This window comes from Mesoplodon bidens, assembly GCF_964165515.1.
Source record: "Mesoplodon bidens genome assembly, chromosome: 1".
NCBI classification, from domain to species: domain Eukaryota; kingdom Metazoa; phylum Chordata; class Mammalia; order Artiodactyla; family Ziphiidae; genus Mesoplodon; species Mesoplodon bidens.
This window is the reverse complement of record NC_138176.1, coordinates 167,735,623-167,757,327: the sequence shown is the minus strand read 5'-3', so window position 1 is coordinate 167,757,327 and position 21,705 is coordinate 167,735,623. Positions and strand designations below refer to the sequence as shown.

Genomic DNA, 21,705 nt, shown 5'->3' with positions numbered 1-21,705 from the left:
GGAGTTAATTGTAAATATGCAATACTAGAAGCCAGATCTCCTGGCTCATTAATTCATGATCCAGTGATTACATGTGTTTATAACCCAAATGAAAATTGTCAGTTAAGTAGTCTGTTATATAGGCCTTTTGGAAATACATAGGTCAAGAGTTGATACCCCAAATGGATAGAAGCCTTTGATGTAGTTTTTTTGGTATGTGGGTATCCAAGATGTTTAACTTTAACAATAAACAGAAGCATATGCTCAACTTTTATTTTGGGAACCACATCAAGAGATCACACATTAGGTTTAAAATTCAGATTCTAATATTTTTGTTCCATAAGGAGGAATGATCTTTTTTTTTTTTTTTTTTTGCGGTACACGGGCCTCTCACTGTTGTGGCCTCTCCCGTTGCGGAGCACAGGCTCCAGACACGCAGGCTCAGCGGCCATGGCTCACGGGGCCAGCTGCTCGACGGCATGTGGGATCTTCCCGGACCGGGGCACGAACCCGTGTCCCCTGCATCGGCAGGCGGACTCTCAACCACTGAGCCATCAGGGAAGCCCCTAGGAATGATCTTTAAAGCAGTATTTTGAAAGGGGTTGGGGTGCAAGGGCACCTTATCCATACAAGTAAAACATACTGCTTAGTTCTCTTCAGGAGCTTCTTTCCTGAATTAGGGGCATAGAAAGGTTTTTTTGGTTTGGGATTTTTTTTTTTTAATTCAAATGCAATATCCCACGCCATTTTAAATACAATTTGACAAGTTTCCATTTTCATACACCAGAAAGAGCAGATAAGTTATCCTCATTGTTATGGCACTGACCACTGCCTATATATTATACCATACTGCTCAGTTGCTCACTTTGTGCAGGAGGATGTATTGTGCTTCGCTGTCGTGAAGGAACCTTTGCTCTGAATTGACTTCCTGTGCATGTCAGTCACTACACCATCTGACACCACTTAGGCTTTGGTTTTCATTATGCAAATACCTGCTAGGTTAGACCTTACCCTGATGGGCACAGTAGCTTTTTAAGTTATTTCAAAATTTAATGTTTGTTGATTTCCTTTTTCCAGAAAAATCTGTGTTTTCTAACATATGAGTCACAAGTTGGTACTTAAGTTCATGACTAGTTGGTAGTCAATATGAAGTCAAAACAAAATAAAATTTTACTAACTAAACTACATAAAAAATGAAAGGAAAAAAAAGTTTACATCTGAGCCTTTTTCAGCAGGGGGAAACCATTACTTTGTCACATCTGGGTAGTCTAAGCCAGCCAAACTGAAGTGGGAATTTCCTGCCATATGTTAGTTCTTTGAGCAACCTGTAAACATCTAAAAGAGGGTATGTGAGTTCTTGTTTGCTAGAGCTGTAGCCACTGTGGAGGCTTGCTCCTAATAGGTAGCAGACATTTTTATGTACTACCACTCGTCAGGAGGTTATATAGCCTGACTATAGCTAACACTGTTTGCTCTTGTTAAATGCATTAATTTGGAAGGTACAACATCAGGTCTTACCAGTATTATAGCAAGAGTGAACATTGTGTTGAAATGACCTCCCAAATGTGGATGACAGAAATTTTGTTTCGTTAAAAAAAGAAGGTAAAACTAAGCCACCAAGGGTATTCCAGATAACTTGAATAAGGTCATTTTATAAAGTCAATGAAGACCAAAATAAGCTTCTTTATATAAAGGAAAATAAAGAATCTGAAATGATAGGAGAAATACCAAGTATTTACATCAGCTTCCTGTTCCAGATGCACATGGGCATTAAGAAGCAAAAATTTCATTCAGAAGAGTTGTACACAAAAAGTAGAAATGCCTTATCCAGTTGAAACCAGAGACATTTTTAAGGGGGAAAAAAAGACTTTCCACATAATCTCACTGTTTTTGTCATCCTCTGTAAGGGAAAATATTGACATTTACCAGACTGTTTGCTCCAGCTTTCTGATCTCCTGCAGTTTATTTTTATAACAGCCTTATCGATGGGCCTCTTACCCAGCTCTCTAGGTTTAACTGAGTTGAGTCGATTTGTTACCACAGCTTCAAGTAGCTGTTACAGAACAAGCAAGACATCCTAATAAAGCTGTAAACGTGTTTACTCAAACAGAGTATTGATTTTACTTGGAGAGGGAGAAGCTGGTGCTTAGCACAGTGTCAGGGTGGATGAATTTCACTGCGGTTTTTCATTGTCATCTGTCATGGTTGTGAAACACTAAGTAAAGCCATCAGAGGATAATTAGAAGTACCAGAAATTTAGCCCCTAAAATCAGTTAACCATTTGGGAGTTTCATAGCTTAATTAGCTTTTATTAAAAATTTCCTCTAGTAATAATAGTCAAGCACTTTTAATGGCGCTTTCAGGTAGAGCAAGATTTCAAGGTTGTAACTTGTTAAATATATGAATTGAATGGCTAAAGGTTTTTCAGACTTTTTCTCATTCTAGTAATTAGGCTAACACTAGAACACAATGTAAAGAGACAGTGATCTATACTCATATCAGCAGAAGTACACGGTTTTCCTGAAAACTCAATTTTAAGGAAGTGATAAAGCAATTATAAAATACTTAAAACATCCTATAAAGGAAAAAGTACCCAGTTAAGCATCTTTATTAAACATTTAGGTTTAAATGTTTAACCTAAATGACCTAGACACATAAAACTGTCAATGCCACCCCTGTTTTCTTAATACCTTCCTTCATTAAAGAAGAATCTAAAATATTCTAACCCGCTGTAAGTTAGTCGTCATCTTAAAGGTAAAAGTTGATTGCACAACTGTGGAAAAGACACAGGTCAGATTGAGAAGTTGCTTACCTTCTAGAGAAACTGTATTAGCTATTAAATTTGATAAAAGGTATTCATATAAACACTCTACCTGCTGTCTTGCAAATGACTAGAAAAACACCACAGTTGAAATACGTCACCTAGGATGATGAACACAAAACTGAAAATTTATTAAAAATAAGTTTTACCATTATATTTAAAATTAGTCTTCTTCCCATATCTACAATCATTTATTCAGTGCCTTACAGTAAACTCATGCTTTCTTGCACTACTGCCCCAGCTTGCCTAAATAACTCATAAAAATGATGATGCCTGAGGGATGAACAATTCTAAAGCCTAGGAGTAACAGACTCTGTCAGAAAGAACAGTGAAAGGTGATGGGGAGTTTTCTTTGCCTTTGAAATGCTATATAGTTATAAGCCAAATTCTACCCTGAGTTAAGCCTTTAAGCCTTGGAGCAGCAGGTTGTAAAATTTTGTTACATAAGTGGACACAACCAGAGCTCCTTCTTTTAATTTTTCAGAAGGTAGAGGAAGAAATTGGTTTTTCACAGTGTATTTCGATCTCTATTCTATATTAAAGTATTCAAAGACAGAGGAAAAAGAAACGATATAGATTTATGATTATAATATATCATTCTATTTTATATATGTGCATTTCAAAATCCCCACAATACAGTACTTTATTTTGTTCTATCAATTTTCTTAAGAATGACAACTGTGTGAGGGAGCTCATTGTCATGGAAGCAGGGGCAGGGGTGCAGGATCTAGTAGGGCAGCCATACTTTGGCTTTAAGGCACTATTTCATCTGACTCCTTTGGTCAAAGGAACAGAAACCCATTTCATCTGGCTCAGAATAAGGAATTTTTTTTAAGGAAGCACATAAGCATTAAGGGAGACATTATAACACAGTGGTTAAGACAGTGGGTCAAAAGACATGGATTTGAGTCCTTGTTCTGGCATTGTGTGACTATGGACAAGTTACTTGACATCTCTGAGCCTCAGTTTTCTCATCTGTAAAAATGAGGGTAAAATACCTATCTCATTTGGGTTATAGTAAAAGCTGAATGAAATAATATTTATAAAGGAGCAGTACCTGACACATAGTAAGGATTCAAATGTGTTACCTGTCATAAAAGGAATCTCAAGCAAGAACCAAAACTGGACAAGCTTTTACTGAGAGTGGAGCCAGATGATGATTCTAGATTCCATCAGTTCTAGAGACCTCAACAGCAGATGTTCATGGATCTTCACTCCATTGCTTACACATTAATGTCACTCAGCTGCATTGCATGTCTGCTTCTTCCTTCCTGGTCTTTCTGGTCCTTCTTTGCTTTCCATTCTGGCTCCTGAAAGAGAACAGTAGGTTAGCTCAATTCACTTTTTGTGCCATTCATAAATAGGATACTGGAAGAACATCTGGGGTCAGATGCCCTGGCCTTGGTCCAGTTAGCAGTAAGCGTTGATTTACATGCTCCAAATACATCAGCTGACCCCCTCAACAATGCTCGAGATGAGGCAGTTTTTCTTAAAAGGGTAATGGATGGGTGGGCACTATACACATGTATGTTTGCATGCTTTGTCTTTGCCCTTTTTCTCACACTTAGAGTTCTGAAAATGTTCCCTACAGCATGATCCATCTATCACACAATACATGGAACATCTAACAGCTTATATCTTAAGCTGGAAACCTAGGAATCATTCTTAATACCTTCCTTTCCTTCTGTCCAAACCTTCAGTGAGTTCTTTTGACTCAATTTTAAGGATATATCTCATATCTTATCTCAAATCCATCCATTTTTCTGCTTTTTCTTTTCTGCCACTTTAACTCAGGCCTGTTTTTTACTTACTACAGTAGCTTCCTAACTGAGCTCCATACTTTCAGCCTTTTTTGCATTCTATTCCATTTTCCTACACAGTAGCCAAAGTACTCACTTTAAGGAGAAATCAAATTATTTCACTCCCCTGCTTACAACCCTTCTGTGGCTTCTAGTTGCACTTAGACTAAAAGTCTAAACTCCTATAGTGGCCTAAAAGGATCTATATGATCTGCTATCTCTGAATCTGTATTTCATGCCACTTTCACCTTTGCTTGCGTGCAGTGGCTATGCTGGTCTTCTTTAAGGCCTTAGGCACTTTGCACGTGGAGTTCCCTTTGCCTAATATGCTCTTCCCTACTCTACATGGCTATGTCTTTCCCATCCTCAGTCTCAACGTAGAAGTGTTCTCTAACCATCCTATCTAACATGGGTCCCTTCACTGTTCTGTACTGCTACACACAGTCGTTTTCCTTAATAGGACTTAACATTCTCTGGAATTATCTTATTTACTTTTTTATTATCTTAATTACTAACTTATTACTTCTTTAAAAATCTCCCCCATTAAAATATAAGCTTCAAGAGAGCAGGGGCACTATGTGTCTTATTCACCAATGTTTCCTCAGGACCCACCACAGTGCCTGGCATAGAGTAGATAGTAAATTTTCATTGTATGAATGAATAAGTCAATTAATCACATGCATAGCTACAGACAAACTTACCTCCTACCATCAGATAGAAACCATTCTAGTCAGTAAATCTAAGAACTTGGTTATTGAGGGATTTTGTCAGAAAGGGAGTGAGTCAGGAAATAGCAGTTAAGGCCATACTTTTGTATCAGGTCACCTTGACTTAACATTAAACTATGCTAGAATGTATATGTGAATAATCCAGTGACAGACTGATCACAGCTACCTTTTCTTTACTGTTATTTAAAATGGAGGTAGATGTGGAGAAAACACGTGTTAGGAAAGGAAGCAAGCAGCATTTAATATCTATTTCCCTTAACACCTGTAGTATGAATATGAAAACTGATTCTCAAGATCATAATCCTGAACATCAGTTCCTGCTGTTAATAGGCAATAGCATACAGGTCAGAGGCTCCTGGCAAGATTTCATAGAACGTGTTGAAGTTATCCAGTAGATCTCCAGATTCGATTTGCCCAGTGGAATGTCCAGTGCCTCAAATAACAACACCCTTGTCATGCCCTACCTAGGATCTTTACTGCTGTTTCTTACTGCGAGTGGGGTAAAATGTAGCTCCTTCACAGGAAAAGCAATGAGACTCTGGTGAAGAGTACTTGACATGAACTGAGCCTGGGACATACTCCATGTTTCATTTTCCACATAGTTTCCTAAGCTTTAAGCCACAGAATTGTTCTTAATTTTTAAAATTTCATCAGCACCCACATCAAATCACTATTTATTCTCCATCTTATCCTTACTATCTGTCACCCTAGAACAGTGGTTCTCAAACTTGAGCATGCATCAGAATCACCTGGAGGACTTGTTAAAAGATACATTGCTGGGTCCTATCCTCACAGTTTCTGATTCGATAGGTCTAGGGTGGGGCTTAGGTCACACTAAAGCTGCTGGTGCAGGGACCACACTTTGAGAAATGGTCCTAGAATATTCCAGTAGACTCCTATGTGATCTCTCTGCCACCGGTCTCTTTCCTAGTAAATTCATGCTCCACACTTCTGCCAGGATTATTTTTAACGTATTTATGTGGCTTTTTCTCCTAAAACTATAAAATCCTCAAGGATTAACACTATGTTTTATCCATCTTTGAATCCTTTGGTGTCTAGCTCAGTACCTAGTGATGGCAGGCATTCAATAAATGTTGGTTCATTGAATAAATCAAAATACTTTTGATAGCGTTCTAGGTTTTTACTTTATTTTCATTTGCTTCTTATACAAGTTTGTATATGTATACAAGTGTCAGAGTGGTAGTGCCATAAGTCTAGTAAATTGAGGATTCAGATTACTCAAAATTTTAATTTATATCTTATTCTGTCTCTTAAAGTAGGCACAGGTAATAATAATAAAAATACAGGCTTTAAAAAAAAGTACAGCCTTTAAGTTTACTGTCTCATGTGACGTGTGGCAGCATATATCTGGTAACCATTGGTTTAGAAGGTATAGCAGGCCAGTCTAAGAGAGCCCATAAAATCATCACTAAAGTGTAGATATCTAAGAAAGATGGAGAATGAACAAAGAACTGAAAAATCAAATTGATCCAGAAATGACAGCAAATTTCTTACAGGGAAAAGGACAGGGAGAATATAGAATTCAGCACTCTTAGTTGCTGTAAAATATTATATCAGTTTGCTTTAATTACATGGTAATGCCTCTGAGAACAAAGGTAATTACATGATAACTTATGTTACTACTCCCACATTATCTCTTAATAACTATGTAATTAACTTGTCACTACTGTACAGTGTGTAGTTTGATATTACTCTTGTATAAAGAACATTGATAAATTAAATGAATAAGTTGGGGTGGGGTGAGGGATGAAGACAGTAGGGAAAGCATAGTATTATAGCAATCTGGAATGCAAATGGTTCATTAGATCATTGACCCAGTCCTCAAGGATCTGAACCAAAACCGTGAAGATTACCAAAAGTGTCTGAAGTGAATCATGTAGCTCTCTGAAGACAACAAACATAAAATATAGTAGGTTCACCAAGCAATGAAATAGATAAGTGAGTATAGGATATAAAGCGTATACTTTTATGTTTTGAGCGGTTTTTATTTTTAAGTATTAGGAATTTTTTTTAAACACAAATATAGATCAATGGAACAGGATAGAAAGCCTAGAGATAAACATATGGTCACCTTTGATAAAGGAGGCAAGAATATACAATGGAGAAAAGAAAGACTCTTCAATAAGTGGTACTGGGAAAACTGGACAGCTACAGGTAAAAGAATGAAATTAGAACACTCTCTAACACTATACACAAAAACAAACTCAAAATAGATTAAAGACCTAAATGTAAGGCCAGACACTCTAAAACTTAGAGGAAAACATAGGCAGAACACTCTATGACATAAATCACAGCAAGATCCTTTTTGACCCACCTCCTAGAGAAATGGAAATGAAAACAAAAATAAACAAATGGGACCAAATGAAACTTAAAAGCTTCTGCACAGCAAAGGAAACCATAAATAAGACCAAAAGACAACCCTCACAATGGGAGAAAATATTTGCAAATGAAGCAACAGACAAAGGATTAATCTCCAAAATATACAAAAATATACATATTGATGTAGCAATAGAAATAAAAGGCAAATGACAAAATAACGGGAAGTATTCACAACATAGGTAGTAGACAAACTGGGAGAATATCTCTTACAAATCAGTAAAAGAAGAGAAATACCCCAATAGGAAAGTAGGTAAAAGCTGTCATCAGACAGTTCATAAAAACAAGAAATACAAATGGTCAGTAGGCATACAAACAAAAAAAATTTTCAACCTCCCTAATAAATAACTGTAAGTTAAAACAAGATTCTGCCTTTCACTTTTCAAATTATCAAACAGAATTTTTTTATAGCAAGACTGCTGTTGGGTATATGCATTAATAAGATAATTTTGAAAAAGAGTTTGGTAATGTGGATATAAAGCCTTAAAATTAATTACCCTTAAAGGAATTTATCCTAAGGAAATTAAAATTTTTAGATGTGCACAATGATAAATGTTATTAAAATGTTATAAAGATATTCACTACAGTGTTAATTATGGTAGAAAACAAAATTGGAAAAAAACTAAATATCCAAAAATAGGATTAAGTAAATTATGCTACATCCACATTTAAAATGCATGGTCTCTAAGAATATTTAAAGGTATGGGAAAATGTTTCTAATCTACTTTTTTTTTTTTTTTTAATTTACCATCTTAACCTTTTTTTTTTTAATTTTATTTATTTATTTATTTATTTATTTATTTATTTTTGGCTGTGTTGGGTCTTCATTTCTGTGCGTGGGCTTTCTCTAGTTGCGGCGAGCGGGGGCCACTCTTCATCACGGTGTGCGGGCCTCTCACTGTCGCGGCCTCTCTTGTCACGGAGCACAGGCTCCAGACGCGCAGGCTCAGTAGCTGTGGCTCACGGGCCCAGCTGCTCCGCGGCATGTGGGATCTTCCCAGACCAGGGCTTGAACCCGTGTCCCCTGCATTGGCAGGCAGATTCTCAACCACTGCACCACCAGGGAAGCCCCTCTAATCTACTTTTTATTGCAGAAGTAACACCCGTAAGCAGTAGAAAATACAACAGCACAAAAAGGAGATACATATATATATCATAGAAGCAGTGTATTTATATATAATGAAAAGTAAACATTGCTCCTACCCCAGTCCGTTAATTCCCCTCCATGAGGTAGCTTTGGTTGCTAGTTTCTGTTGAATCCACCCAGAAATATCCTGTGCTTGTGCAAGTTTGTATATGAATCCATATCCCAGTTTTCATTGAATGAAAGTATACTGGGCTTACTGTTCAATCTCTTGATTTTTCATTTACTCATATCTTGGAGGTTCTTTCTTAGCAGCACATGAAGATCTAACTCATTCTAGTTAACTGCTTTCTGTTATTCCATTGCCTGGATGTAACTAGTCCTCTTTTCAAATTGTTGGATTTTTTTAAAACATAAACCGTGTAACCATATTTGATGATAATCAGAAAAGCTAACTCATTCTTTTTACTGTGAATGTTGAATGAACAGTAATGGAGTCTACTGGGTTTTTAGTTCCAGCCACCATGAAAACTATTAGCGGAGGAACTATATGGAAAAGAAAAAAATTGATCTGTAGACTTTGTTCATTTCCTTTTAAAATATCCCTAGCTCTTAAGAGTCTTCATTAAGGCTTTCATACCTACTGACGATATTTCTCAGTTGTCTGTAAATGACACTAAGAAAATTCTAAATGTTATATCTCTTCTACAGTAACAACATGGAAGTTAGGAAATCACATTGCCTTTTGCCTATACCAGCCATCCCACCTCTATGTGCTTTGAGGAAAAAACTAGCTTAGCACCTTGGCACAGTTTAAATTACGTCTCAGGCCTTGTCTCCGACACTGGATTCAGTTATGCTAAAATTGATCACTCTCTTTATTTTTTTTTAACATCTTTATTGGAGTATAATTGCTTTACAATGTAGTGTTAGTTTCTGCTCTATAACAAAGTGAATCAGCTGTATGTACACATATATCCCCATATCCCCTCCCTTTTGCGTCTCCCTCCCCCCATCCCTCTCCCACCCCTCTAGGTGGTCACAAAGCACCTAGCTGATCTCCCTGTGGGATGCAGCTGCTTCCCACTAGCTGTCTGTTTTACATTTGGTAGTGTATATATGTCAGTGCCACTCTCTCATTTCATCCCAGCTTACCCTTCCCCCTCCCCGTGTCCTCAAGTCCATTCTCTACGTCGGCGTCTTTATTCCTGTCCTGCCCTTAGGTTCTTCAGAACCAATTTTTTTTTGTAGATTCCATATATACGTGTTAACATACAGTATTTGTTTTTCTCTTTCTGACTTAACTTCACTCTGTATGACAGACTCTAGGTCCATCCACCTCACTACAAATGACTCAATTTCATTTCTTTTTATGGCTGAGTAATAGTCCATTGTATATATGTGCCACATCTTCTTTATCCATTCATCTGTTGATGGACACTTAGGTTGCTTCCATGTCCTGGCTATTGTAAATAGAGCTGCAATGAACATTGTGGTACATGACTTTGAATTATGGTTTTCTCAGGGTATATACCCAGTAGTGGGATTGCTGGGTCGTATGGTAGTTCTATTTTTAGTTTTTTAAGGAACCTCCATACTGTTCTCCATAGTGGCTGTATCGATTTACATTCCCACCAGCAGTGCAAGAGGGTTCCTTTTTCTCCACACCCTCTCCAGCATTTACTGTTTCTAGATTTTTTGATGATGACCATTGTGACTGGTGTGAGGTGATACCTCATTGTAGTTTTGATTTGCATTTCTCTAATGATTAGTGGTGTTGAGCATCCTTTCATGTGTTTGTTGGCAATCTGTATATCTTCTTTGGAGAAATGTCTATTTAGGTCTTCTGCACATTTTCAGATTGGGTTGTATGGTTTTTTGATATTGAGCTGCATGAGCTGCTTGTATATTTTGGAGATTAATCCTTTGTCAGTTGCTTCATTAGCAAATATTTTCTCCCATTCTGAGGGTTGTCTTTTTGTCTTGTTTATGGTTTCCTTTGCTGTGCAAAAGCTTTTAAGTTTCATTAGGTCCCATTTGTTTATTTTTGTTTGTATTTCCATTTCTCTAGGAGGTGGGTCAAAAAGGATCTTGCTGTGATTTATGTCATAGAGTGTTCTGCCTATGTTTTCCTCTAAGAGTTTTATAGTGTTTGGACTTACATTTAGGTCTTTAATCCATTTTGAGTTTATTTTTGTCTATGGTGTTAGGGAGTGTTCTAATTTCATTCTTTTACCTGTAGCTGTCCAGTTTTCCCAGCACCACTTATTGAAGAGGCTTTCTTTTCTCCATTGTATATTCTTGTCTCCTTTATCAAAGATAAGGCGACCATATGTGCGGATCACTCTCTTTAACATCAGTAAAAGAAAATTCCAAATGAAATTTACCAGAAGGTAATAAGCTGTACCAGTTGTTAATGGACAAAGGTTTATTCTGAGAGCTCTGGGTCTGTGATTGTTCCAGGATTCAGAGCCAGCTGATACTAGCCCTAGGAACCAAATTCAATGTCACTGAGAAGCCTTCACCTACCCTGTGCCTCAACAGCTGGAGACCTAAGGTCCGTGACTTGGCCTAAAGTTGGGGAAAGTCTGAGAGGCCCTGGGATAAGCCTATCTGTAAAAGGATCAGAGGGGAGTTAGAGGTCACAGAGAGAATGAACCAAAGTAAAAAGGTAACAACAATCGCCTCAGCATGTGAGTTCTTGATTTGGAAAACTGTATTGATATTTCTTGTTCTCCAGTGTAATACCTCCTGTTCCTCTTCTCATGACTGTGCTGAAAGGCATATATGCAGAGCCTTACCCTTCATTTTCAACATGATGTACTGACAAGGACCGTAAGCTAATGGCCCCCAAAAAAGAGCTTCTAAGGTACTTTTGCATATTGAGTACACATGCCAAGTCAGTTATTTAAGATTTTACTTCTTGACTTCTTCTTAGGCCCAAACTCTTTAGTAAAAGAGTGCAAAATTCTTTTTTAAATTTATCTGCAAGCCATATTTATCTGCTATAGTGTCTGCCAACCACACTTTTTATAATTCACCACATTCAGTGAATGAAATATGAATAAGCACTTTGTTTACTTACTGGCACAGAATTTGTATATATTAATAGCATATTGTCATTATTTGTATTTTTCCTACCTAAAAAATACTTCATTGGAATAATATTCTAAAAATGCAGAGAACTTATAAAAAGTGGGGGGACGGTGCAGAGGAGACCAAAAATTCTATAGAAAAATAAGCAAAAGATCAGAATAAACAACTCACAGAAAGAGATTTGTTCTTTACACATATAAAAAGATGTTCAACCTCACCCATAGTAAGAAAAATGCAAATTAAACTTACATCGAGAATATTGTTTCTAACCCATCAGATTGGCAAAAATTCAGAAGCTTGGCAGTATACGCTCTTATTGAGGCTGTGGGGAAGCAGACACCCTCAAACATGACTAGTGGAAATGCAAAACAGTTCAACCCCAAGGAGGGGGAATTTGGAAATGTCTAACAAAACTGCTTATGTATTTACCCTTCAACCCAGAAAATTCTACTTGTAGAAATTTATCCCAAAGATAACACACACACACCCAACAACACAAAAATATGTATACAAAATATTATTCATTACAGAATTATTTGTAATTTCAAAGCATTAGAAACTATGTGAACATTCACACATAGGAGATGGAGTGAATAAACTATGGTATATCCATACAATATGGTGCTATGCAGCTGTAAAAAAGAATGAGGAGAATCTCTATGTATAAATATGCAGTGATTTCCAGGTGGTGTTTTAAGTGAAAAAAGCAAAGTGCAAAAGGGCATGTATTCTATGCTACCCTCCTTTTGTGTAAGAAAGAAGAGGAAATAAGAAAATGTACATATATCTGCTTACCTTTACAAAAATAAACACAGGAAGACAAACCAGAAAACAGTGAAATTGGGTACATACATTGGGGACGGGCACAGAGGGGCACAGTGTAAAAGGAAGTGACACTTCTCTGAGTATACCTTTTTTTAAAGTTTTTACTTGGAAACATGTTAATATTCTACATATTTTTAAAGACACATTAAATTAACAAGGATGAAAGTGGGGAATGGAAACTGAAAGCAAACTGAAACACACGACCCCAACATTTTTTTCAGTCTTAAGTAAAGTGAACCATTCTAAAGTGGAGTAAAGGGGCTTCCCTGGTGGCGCAGTGGTTGAGAGTCCGCCTGCCGATGCAGGGGACGCGCGTTCGTGCCCCGGTCCGGGAAGATCCCACATGCTGCGGAGCGGCTGGGCCCGTGAGCCATGGGCGCTGAGCCCGTGCGTCCGGAGCCTGTCCTCCGCAACGGGAGAGGCCCACGTACCGCAAAAAAAATAAATAAATAAAGTGGAGTAAAAAAGAGAACCAATCTAAAGAGCAAACTGAACACAGTATTTGAGTACATTGGAGAACAGCAAACCAATTCCAAACTCTTTTTAGTAGATTTGGGTTTTCGTAGAATAAGTGGTGAAGCAATTTTGAAGCTGTTTTAAGAGATATTTCAAAACTGAGCCAATTGTGGATCAACTTATACTCCAATTTAAAAAAAAAAACTGAGCCAATAAATAAATGTGTTGATATTGTTGGGAGCTAGGGTTTTCACTGTAGAAGAAAGTACAAAATCATGATAATGGAAGGGGGGAAGGTAAGAAAGAACTCTGCGGGGATGGATTGGAATTGGAAATATTGGTGTCAACTCAATTTCTAAAATAGTTCTGTGTATATATGTGTATACATATGTACACATTTAAGTGTGTAAGTATGTATATCTGTGCATGTGTGTACATGCATACTTCCTAGCTCAATTCGCTGACAGAGTCCAAAAGCAAAGAATGCACTTACCACCCACACTTTGGTCTCTAATACCATTCCACCCTAATAGGAAATAGGTATCCTTGGAAAAATGGCTGATTCCAGGGCTGGGATAGGGTGGGTTTAAGAGCCCAGAACATAATGCCGGAAAGTAAGGAAGTGCTCAAAAATAGTGTGAAGGGGCCTCCCTGGTGGCGCAGTGGTTGAGAGTCCGCCTGCCGATGCAGGGGATACGGGTTCGTGCCCCGGTCTGGGAGGATCCCATATGCCGCGGAGCGGCTGGGCCCGTGAGCCATGGCCGCTGAGCCTGCGCATCCGGAGCCTGTGCTCCGCAACGGGAGAGGCCACAACAGTGAGAGGCCCGCGTACCGCAAAAAAAAAAAAAAAAAAAAAAAAAAAAAAAAAATAGTGTGAGGGCAGGTCCAAGGACACTTGAGCCAGCTTGAAGGTGCTCCTACTGGCAAAAAGTGGGACATTTTGAGCACCAAATTAAAGGCTGTTATGAATTATAAACCATTGATTAAAAAACAAAAGTCTGGGCTTCCCTGGTGGCACAGTGGTTGAGAGTCTGCCTGCCGATGTGGGGGACGCGGGTTTGTGTCCCGGTCCAGAAGGATCCCACATGCCGTGGAGCGGCTGGGCCTGTGAGCTATGGCCACTGAGCCTGTGCGTCCGGAGCCTGTGCTCTGCAGCGAGAGAGGCCACAGCAGTGAGAGGCCCACATACCGCAAAAAAAAAAAAGTCTGTGCTCCTTATTGATAAATAAATAGATTACAAATAATAAATGGGAGAAAAGGTAAGCTCTTGCATATAATAAAATGCCAGAAGCTGACTGGTAAATGTGAAAGGAGTGCCGGAGTTAGAAAATCATCACAGTTTAAGTTGCTTCAGTTAAGAATCATGAGTGAATACTAAATCTGGGAGAAGGGATTGGGATTCTTGATGGGGAGTAGCATATTTGCATGGTATTAAACTGTCTACCAACAGACTCCCTGTTAGATGCAAGGGAAAATATAATTATACAATGGAGAAATAGGACAACACCTTGATCAGGTGATCATAATTGTCACCAGTGAACAGCAGCCAGACATAATGTGCTCCTAAATGTGTGAAACCCTGAGAAGAATAACATAATTTTTCTAGTATTCTGGCCAGGAACGCATAGTCTGAATTAATCATGAGGAAATACCAAACAAAGCAAAATGAGAACCACTCTATTAAATACAGAGTAGGGGAAGGCTGTATTCTTTGAAAATGTCCTTCTCACAAAAGTCAAAGAAAGACTGAGGAAATGTTCAAGATAAAGGAGACTAAAAATATGACAAATCCTAGACTAAATTCTATCCTAGAAGGAAGAAAAATGCTATAAAGGACATTATTGGGTCATTGACAAAACTGGAATATGGACAGTCGATTAGATAACAGTATTCTAACAGTGTTACTGAAGTTGATGACTATGGTTTTGTAAGAGAATAGCCTTATTCTCAGGGAAGACACATAGATATATTTAAAGGTAAAGGGAGATGACAGATGCAACTTCCTCTCAAATAGTTTGGGGGAAAATTGTACAAAAAGAGAGCATGTGCACAGAACGAGCAAAATGTTGACAATAAGTGCATCCAGGTAAAGGATATGTGGGTACTATTTGTGTTGTTTTTATTCCTGCAAGTTTTCTCTGAATTTGAAATTATTTCCAAATACAGTTTTTTAAAAATACATTTTAGGCCAGCTAATAATTAAAATCTAAACTTAAAAAATTATATTGCAAAACATTATGCTAAGTGAAATAAGCCAGACACAAAAGGCCAAATATTGCATGATCCTACTCACGTGAAGTATCCGGAGTAGGCAAATTCATAGATACAGAAAGAATAGCTGTTACCAGAGGCCAGGAGTAGGGGGAATGGAGAGTTTAATGAGTATAGTTTCTGTTGGAGTGATGAAAAAGTTCTGGAAATCGATAGAGGTGATGGTTACACAACATTGCAAAATGTACTTAATGCCATGAATTGTACACTTAAAAATGGTCAAAATGGTAATTTTTAGGTTGTGTATATTTTACACAATAAAAAATGTATCTTGGGAATGTTTAATTCCTATTATAAAAGGATTCCCTATGATTCTTTAATATAATATAATATAAGGGAGCTTTAATATAAGCTCCCTTTATTTAAACTATTTTATACAACTTTTGAAGACTCACACCAGCTACTTTATGAAGGTTCCACTTATAATTGATTGTATAACATCTGTAGTTCATCTCAGTTCGTTTTTTAAAATAGATTATTAAAGAACTGATATTCACCTGGGGCAAAGGTCTTAGCTTTTTTCTGCATCCAGGTTTTCCACTTGTCAAAGAAAATGTCTCTTCAGGGGACTTCAATCATCAGCTTGCTCTTCTCTTAGAAAGAGGATGCTGGTATTTAGGCTTCACAAAAATATTTCATAAACATAAGCTTTCTTTTCTCTCAAAGAACATACCAGGAGGAATGAGGAAAACAGATGTTCCTTGTAAGTCTTCTGATAGATGTGTTTCCATTGTAAGCTGATCTGACTAAATTTGGCATCTGTTCCATTCACTGTGTGGGCTGAGCAGTTTAGTCTCACAGTTTGGCTGAAAGTTAATATCGACCTTTGACTGTTACCTGAAAACCCATTGATAAAATACTCTTACTAAACCTCTTGAGAGAGTGATTTCACATTCTAAGCAAACGTCTTCAAAATACATCACTCCATTAACCAATTTAATTATTCTTTGGTTGGGTGTACTTATTTATTTTATTGGATACAGAGCATTCCCCAAATCTGACAGGGAGAAGCCTGTGTGGTCAGAATGGTAGAAGAGAAAGAACATAAATCTCTTATAATGCTCTCTACAGGTCACTACACCACAGCTTTTAAATTAACCTTCACCCCCCAGCTGCCCAGGGGCTATGGGAGGGCCTAAAAGTCTGGCTACGGAACAGTTTCTCATTATCATCTGTTCTTCTGAGTATTTGAGTGCTGCTACAGCAGCTTGGGTTTTCCTAAGAGGGAAGTAGCCCCAGATTCTTCTGTTCTTGACTATCTTATTTATAACTATAACAATTTTTATATAGTTTTATTGCAGTATAATTGACATACAGTAAACTGCACATGTTTAAAGTGTACAGTTTTACAAATGTTGAGTTATGTATACACCTATGAAACCATCACTATGGACATATCTACTGCTTCCATGCTACTTGGATTGTTTCCAGTTTCGGGCTATTCCAAATAAAGCTGCTCTGAACATTCATTTACAAATTGTGGTATGGAAAAATGCTTTCCTTTACCTTGGGTTAAGTACCTAGAAATAGAAAAACGGAGTCATATAGTAGGTGTATGTTTAACTTTTTAAGATGCAGATAAATGGTTTTCAAAAGGGGGCTCATCATTTTATAGTCTCACAATCAGTATACGAGAGTTTCAGTTGATCTGTACCCTTGTCAACACTTGGTTTGTCCGTCTTTTTAATTTTAGCCATTCTGGTGGGTGGGCAGTGGTATCTAATGGTGGCTTTAATTTGCATTCCTCTAATGAATAATGATGTTGAACATCTTTTCATGTGCTTGTTTGATATCTGTTTATCTTCTTTGCTAAAGTGTTTGTTCAACACTGTTGCCCATTTTTTATTGGGTTGTTTCTTGTTATTGAAGTATAAAAGTACTTAATTTGGCAAAGTCAAAATTATTTTTTCTCTCATAAAAGTTTATACTTTTGGGCTTCCCTGGTGGCGCAGTGGTTGAGAGTCTGCCTGCTGATGCAGGGGACATGGGTTCGTGCCCCTGTCCGGGAAGATCCCACATGCCGCGGAGCGGCTGGGCCCATGAGCCATGGCCACTGAGCCTGTGCATCCAAAGCCTGTGCTCCGCAACGGGAGAGGCCACAACAGTGAGAGGCCCGCGTACCGCAAAAAAAAAAAAAAAAAAAAAAAAAAAGTTTATACTTTTCATGTCTTAAGAGATCTTTGGCAAGTCCAAAATCACTAAGATTTCCTCCTAAGTTTTCTTCTCAGAGTTTTATGGTTTTAGCTCTTACATTTAGACCTATGTTCCATTTCAAGTTAATTTTTGTGGTTGATGTGAGGAAGAGTAGAAGTGGGGGCTTTTGTTTTTGTTTTTTTTCCACATATGGCTATCCAGCTCTTCTAAGAACATTTTTTTAAAAGATTATCCTTTCTTCATTGAATTACTTAATACCTTTGTAAAAATCAATTGACCATATAGAAGTAGGTTTATTTCTGGACTGTCTATTCAGTTGCATTGATTTGTCTGTCTTTATGCCATAATGTCTCAATTATTTTAGTTCTGTAATAAGTTTTTTAATCAAGTAGTCTTCTTTTCAAAGTTGTGTTTTGATTAGTCTAAGTTCTTTGCATTTCCACATAAATTGTAGAATCAGCATGTCAGTTTCTGTTAGAAAAGTCTGCTAGAATTTTGGCTGATATTACGTTGAATCAGTAGAGCTGATAACAATATTGAATCTTCTGATCTCTGCACACTTTAAATCTCTTCATTTACTTAGCTTTTTAAAATTTCTCTCAGCATTGTTGTTTTGTTTTCTCAGCACTGTTTTGTCAGTTTCAGTGTAAATAAATGTCTTACACAGCTTTTATCATATTTAGCCCTAGGTATTTCACGTATTTGATGGTATGGTGAATAGTATTTTTAATATCAATTTTGCTGGCATATACAATTGCTATATATATACGTTACTAGTACAGAAATCCAATTGATTTTTGCATAGTGATTTTGTATCCTGCAGTTTTACTAAACTCAGTAGTTCTAGTAACTTTTTTCTAGATTCCATAGGATTTTCTACATAGACCAGGATTTCTCAGTCTTGGCATTATTGACATCATAGGATATTTAACAGCATCCCTGGGCTCTACCCACTAGTTGCCAGCAGCACCCTCTGCTGCAGGTTTGACAACCAAGAACATCTCCAGACATTGGCACTTTTGCCCCCCAGAGAACATTTGCCATTGTTGAGAACCGTAGACATAGACAGTCATGCCATCTGCAAATGAAGACAGTTTTACTTCATTTTCAGTCTTGATGCTTTTTCTTCTTTCTTCTGTTTGCCATATTGCACTGGCTAGGGTCTCCAGTACAATGTTTAAGAACAAACATTCTTTCCTTGTTCTCAATTCTAAGGGAAAAACATTCCATCATCCACCATTAAGAATGATATTAAATGCAAGTTTTTCACAAGTGCCCTTTATGAGGTTGAGGAAGTTCCCTTCTATTCCTAGTTTGCTGAAAGTTCTTTTTAGAAACTGATCTTGGATTTTGTCAGATGCTTTTTCGGCATCTGTGAAGATGATCTTATGGTTTTCTTAGTTAATGTGGTAGATTACATTGATTGGTTTTTGAATGTTAAATCAACCTTGTATTTCTGGGATAAATGCTATCTGATTATGATTTATTATCTTTTTTTAAATATACTACTGGATTGGATTTGTAAAATATTTGCATCTTTTCTGATTTTGGTATCAGTAATGCTGGCCTCAAATAACGAGTTGGGACGTATTCTCTCCTTTTCAGTTTTCTGAATAGTTTGTATAGCATTGACATTATTTTTCTTCCTTAAATATTTGGTAGAACTCAACCAGTGACACCATCTGAACCTGGAATTTTCTTTATTTATGTGCTTTTAATGTGCTTTTTAATTATAAAATCAAATATTTAATAGATAGAAGGCTCTTCAGGTTATCTATTTCTTCCTGAGTGAGCTTTGATGGTTTGTGTCTCTCCAGAAGTTTGTCCAATTTAACTGGTCAGATCTATTGGCATAAAGTTGTTAATGTTTCCTTATTATCCTTTTAGCGTGTGTAGTTGCTATAGTGATATCATATCTCTTATTACCAATATTGGCAATTTATATCTCCCCTCTTTTTTTTCCTGATCAGTCTGTGTAGATGTTTAATTTTATCCTACTTTGACTCCCAATTCCATCTTCTCAAGTCAGTGAAACTGTCAGGCTCTGCGTAGGCTGTCCTTCCATGTGTTGTGGCCTGGTAACTTTTACAGTTTACCTCATTTGTTTCCCTTCTTTCATGGATCTTTTGTGGCTGATGTACAATATTTGAAAAACTTTGTTGCATATACTTTGTTTTTATTTTAAAGTTATTTCTGGAGAAAGGGTAAATCTGGTTCCTTTTATTTCATGTTGGTCAGAAGCAGAAGGCCTGTTTCCTACCTTACCATATTTATTTTAATGTCAAGCCGGTCCATGGTGCTTGACTATAGAAATTATTTCGCTGTTACTTCTGGGAGTGAAAGAAATATAAGGTCATTCATAACTTTTCAACTCTCAAATTTGTTCTTGGAGAGATATCCAGATATTTTTTCCAAATAGCAATTTTCTAGGAATAACAACAATACAGAAGGAATCCAGAGAGATAGGCAGAGGCATAACTAATAATTTCTCAGCTGTAAAGACCCAATATAATATTATTTGGCCAGTATTTCTTACTTACAACCTTTTAATCTCAGAGTTAAAGTCTCCTTATCAAGGAAAGCATGATAGTTTAGGCTTAGAAAGACTAGGTTGACTTGGTGGTGAGTTGTCACATCCCGACTTGAGCTCTTTAAAAGAAATATTAGGAAAGAACTCTCTAACCCTAGAGGTTTGACACTTCACTATCAAGACTGAAAAAAGGCATAGGTATGTAGACCATTTTTCGTTCTGACCCATATGACATTTCTGATGCTGTTACACAATACTCATGTTTTTCCCTTTTGTCTGTGTTCCAGGTTTTCTGTCTCAGCTGGTCTCTGACAAGCCCCTGACTGAATGCATCCGTGCTGGCCACTATGCTGCAAGTGTCATAATTAGGAGGACTGGCTGCACCTTTCCTGAGAAGCCAGACTTCCACTGATGAAAAAGCAGGAAACCGCAGCCCAGGAGTACAGACACTGCCTTGATGGCTTCCTGAGAATTCCCATATTAATAAAGAAGAAAATTAAATGCTACCTTTCCTACTGTAATAATGTTCATCTTAATTTAGAGGGTACAGTAGTACGCACTAGAATCTTTATTCTCTCAACAACCTAAAATCGGAGGTTTATTTCCATAGTTTGATAGTGCCACTTAAATGTCAATTAAACAGGAATATAACATGTCAATAGAAATTTTGTTTCATTTTTATTACTTTGTAAATTCATGTGTACTTAGTAAAGTGATCATTTTTTTACATTTCTGCTTTGAATGCAGACGCAATTTAATATGATAGATTTTTTAAAGGAATTAAAGATAATATCAGTATATAAATCTTTAGCTTTTATACAAGTATATTTAATTCAGAAGTGTGTGTGCACATATATACACACATATGTTCATATATGTACCACATAAATACATGATAAATGGTTAAATAAGGTACAGAAATATTTATCTTACCAAGTTATGCCAAGTAATTTCTTCAGTGTGTACTCAAACATGTAATAAACTTTGGATAATTAAATAATTTGCCAAATTATAAGCTATATTACAATATTCAAGTCATAATCTTATATTTACTTATGGTACTCTGTAATTTGATACAAATAAAAACTTGTCATATGGGACTTTTTTTCTGTCTTTGCCCTGTGCTCTGCAAACTAAGGAAGAAAGATCATTGTTTAATCCTGGGTCCTGAAATAATATCTGTTTTGTTGATGGAGACAGAAAGAACAACATAACACATTGAAAAATAACTTAGTATTAGAGACCAGTAAGCCACTGTTTTAAGGAAGACAAAATGGTATAATAGAACCTCCAGGAAATTCCCTGGCAGTCCAGTGGTTAGGACTCCGTGCTTCCAATGCAGGGGGCACGGGTTCAATCCCTGGTCGGGGAACTAAGATCCCACATGCTGTGCAATGCGGCCAAAAAAAAAATCTCTAAAAAAAAAGAACCTCTGGAGTCAGACTTAATTACCTTGATATGGCCTTGGGCAAATTACTCAGCCTCTTTTTTTTTTTTTTTTTTTTTTTTTTGCGGTACGCCGGCCTCTCACTGTTGTGGCTCAGTGGCCATGGCTCACGGGCCCA

General features: G+C 37.1%; 1 protein-coding gene across 4 annotated transcripts in view; it reads left to right on the top strand.

Moving 5' to 3' along the window:
• Positions 1 to 20,646, top strand: part of ADK (adenosine kinase) — a 509,588-nt gene extending 488,942 nt beyond the window's left edge. For all 4 annotated transcript variants that reach the window (XM_081244849.1, XM_081244846.1, XM_081244848.1 and 1 more), the window contains one exon: positions 20,428 to 20,646. In XM_081244849.1, the coding sequence (XP_081100975.1) occupies positions 20,428 to 20,463 (36 nt within the window). In that variant the 3' untranslated portion in view covers positions 20,464 to 20,646. The remainder of the gene's footprint in view (positions 1 to 20,427) is intronic.
• The last annotated feature ends 1,059 nt before the right edge of the window (positions 20,647 to 21,705 follow it).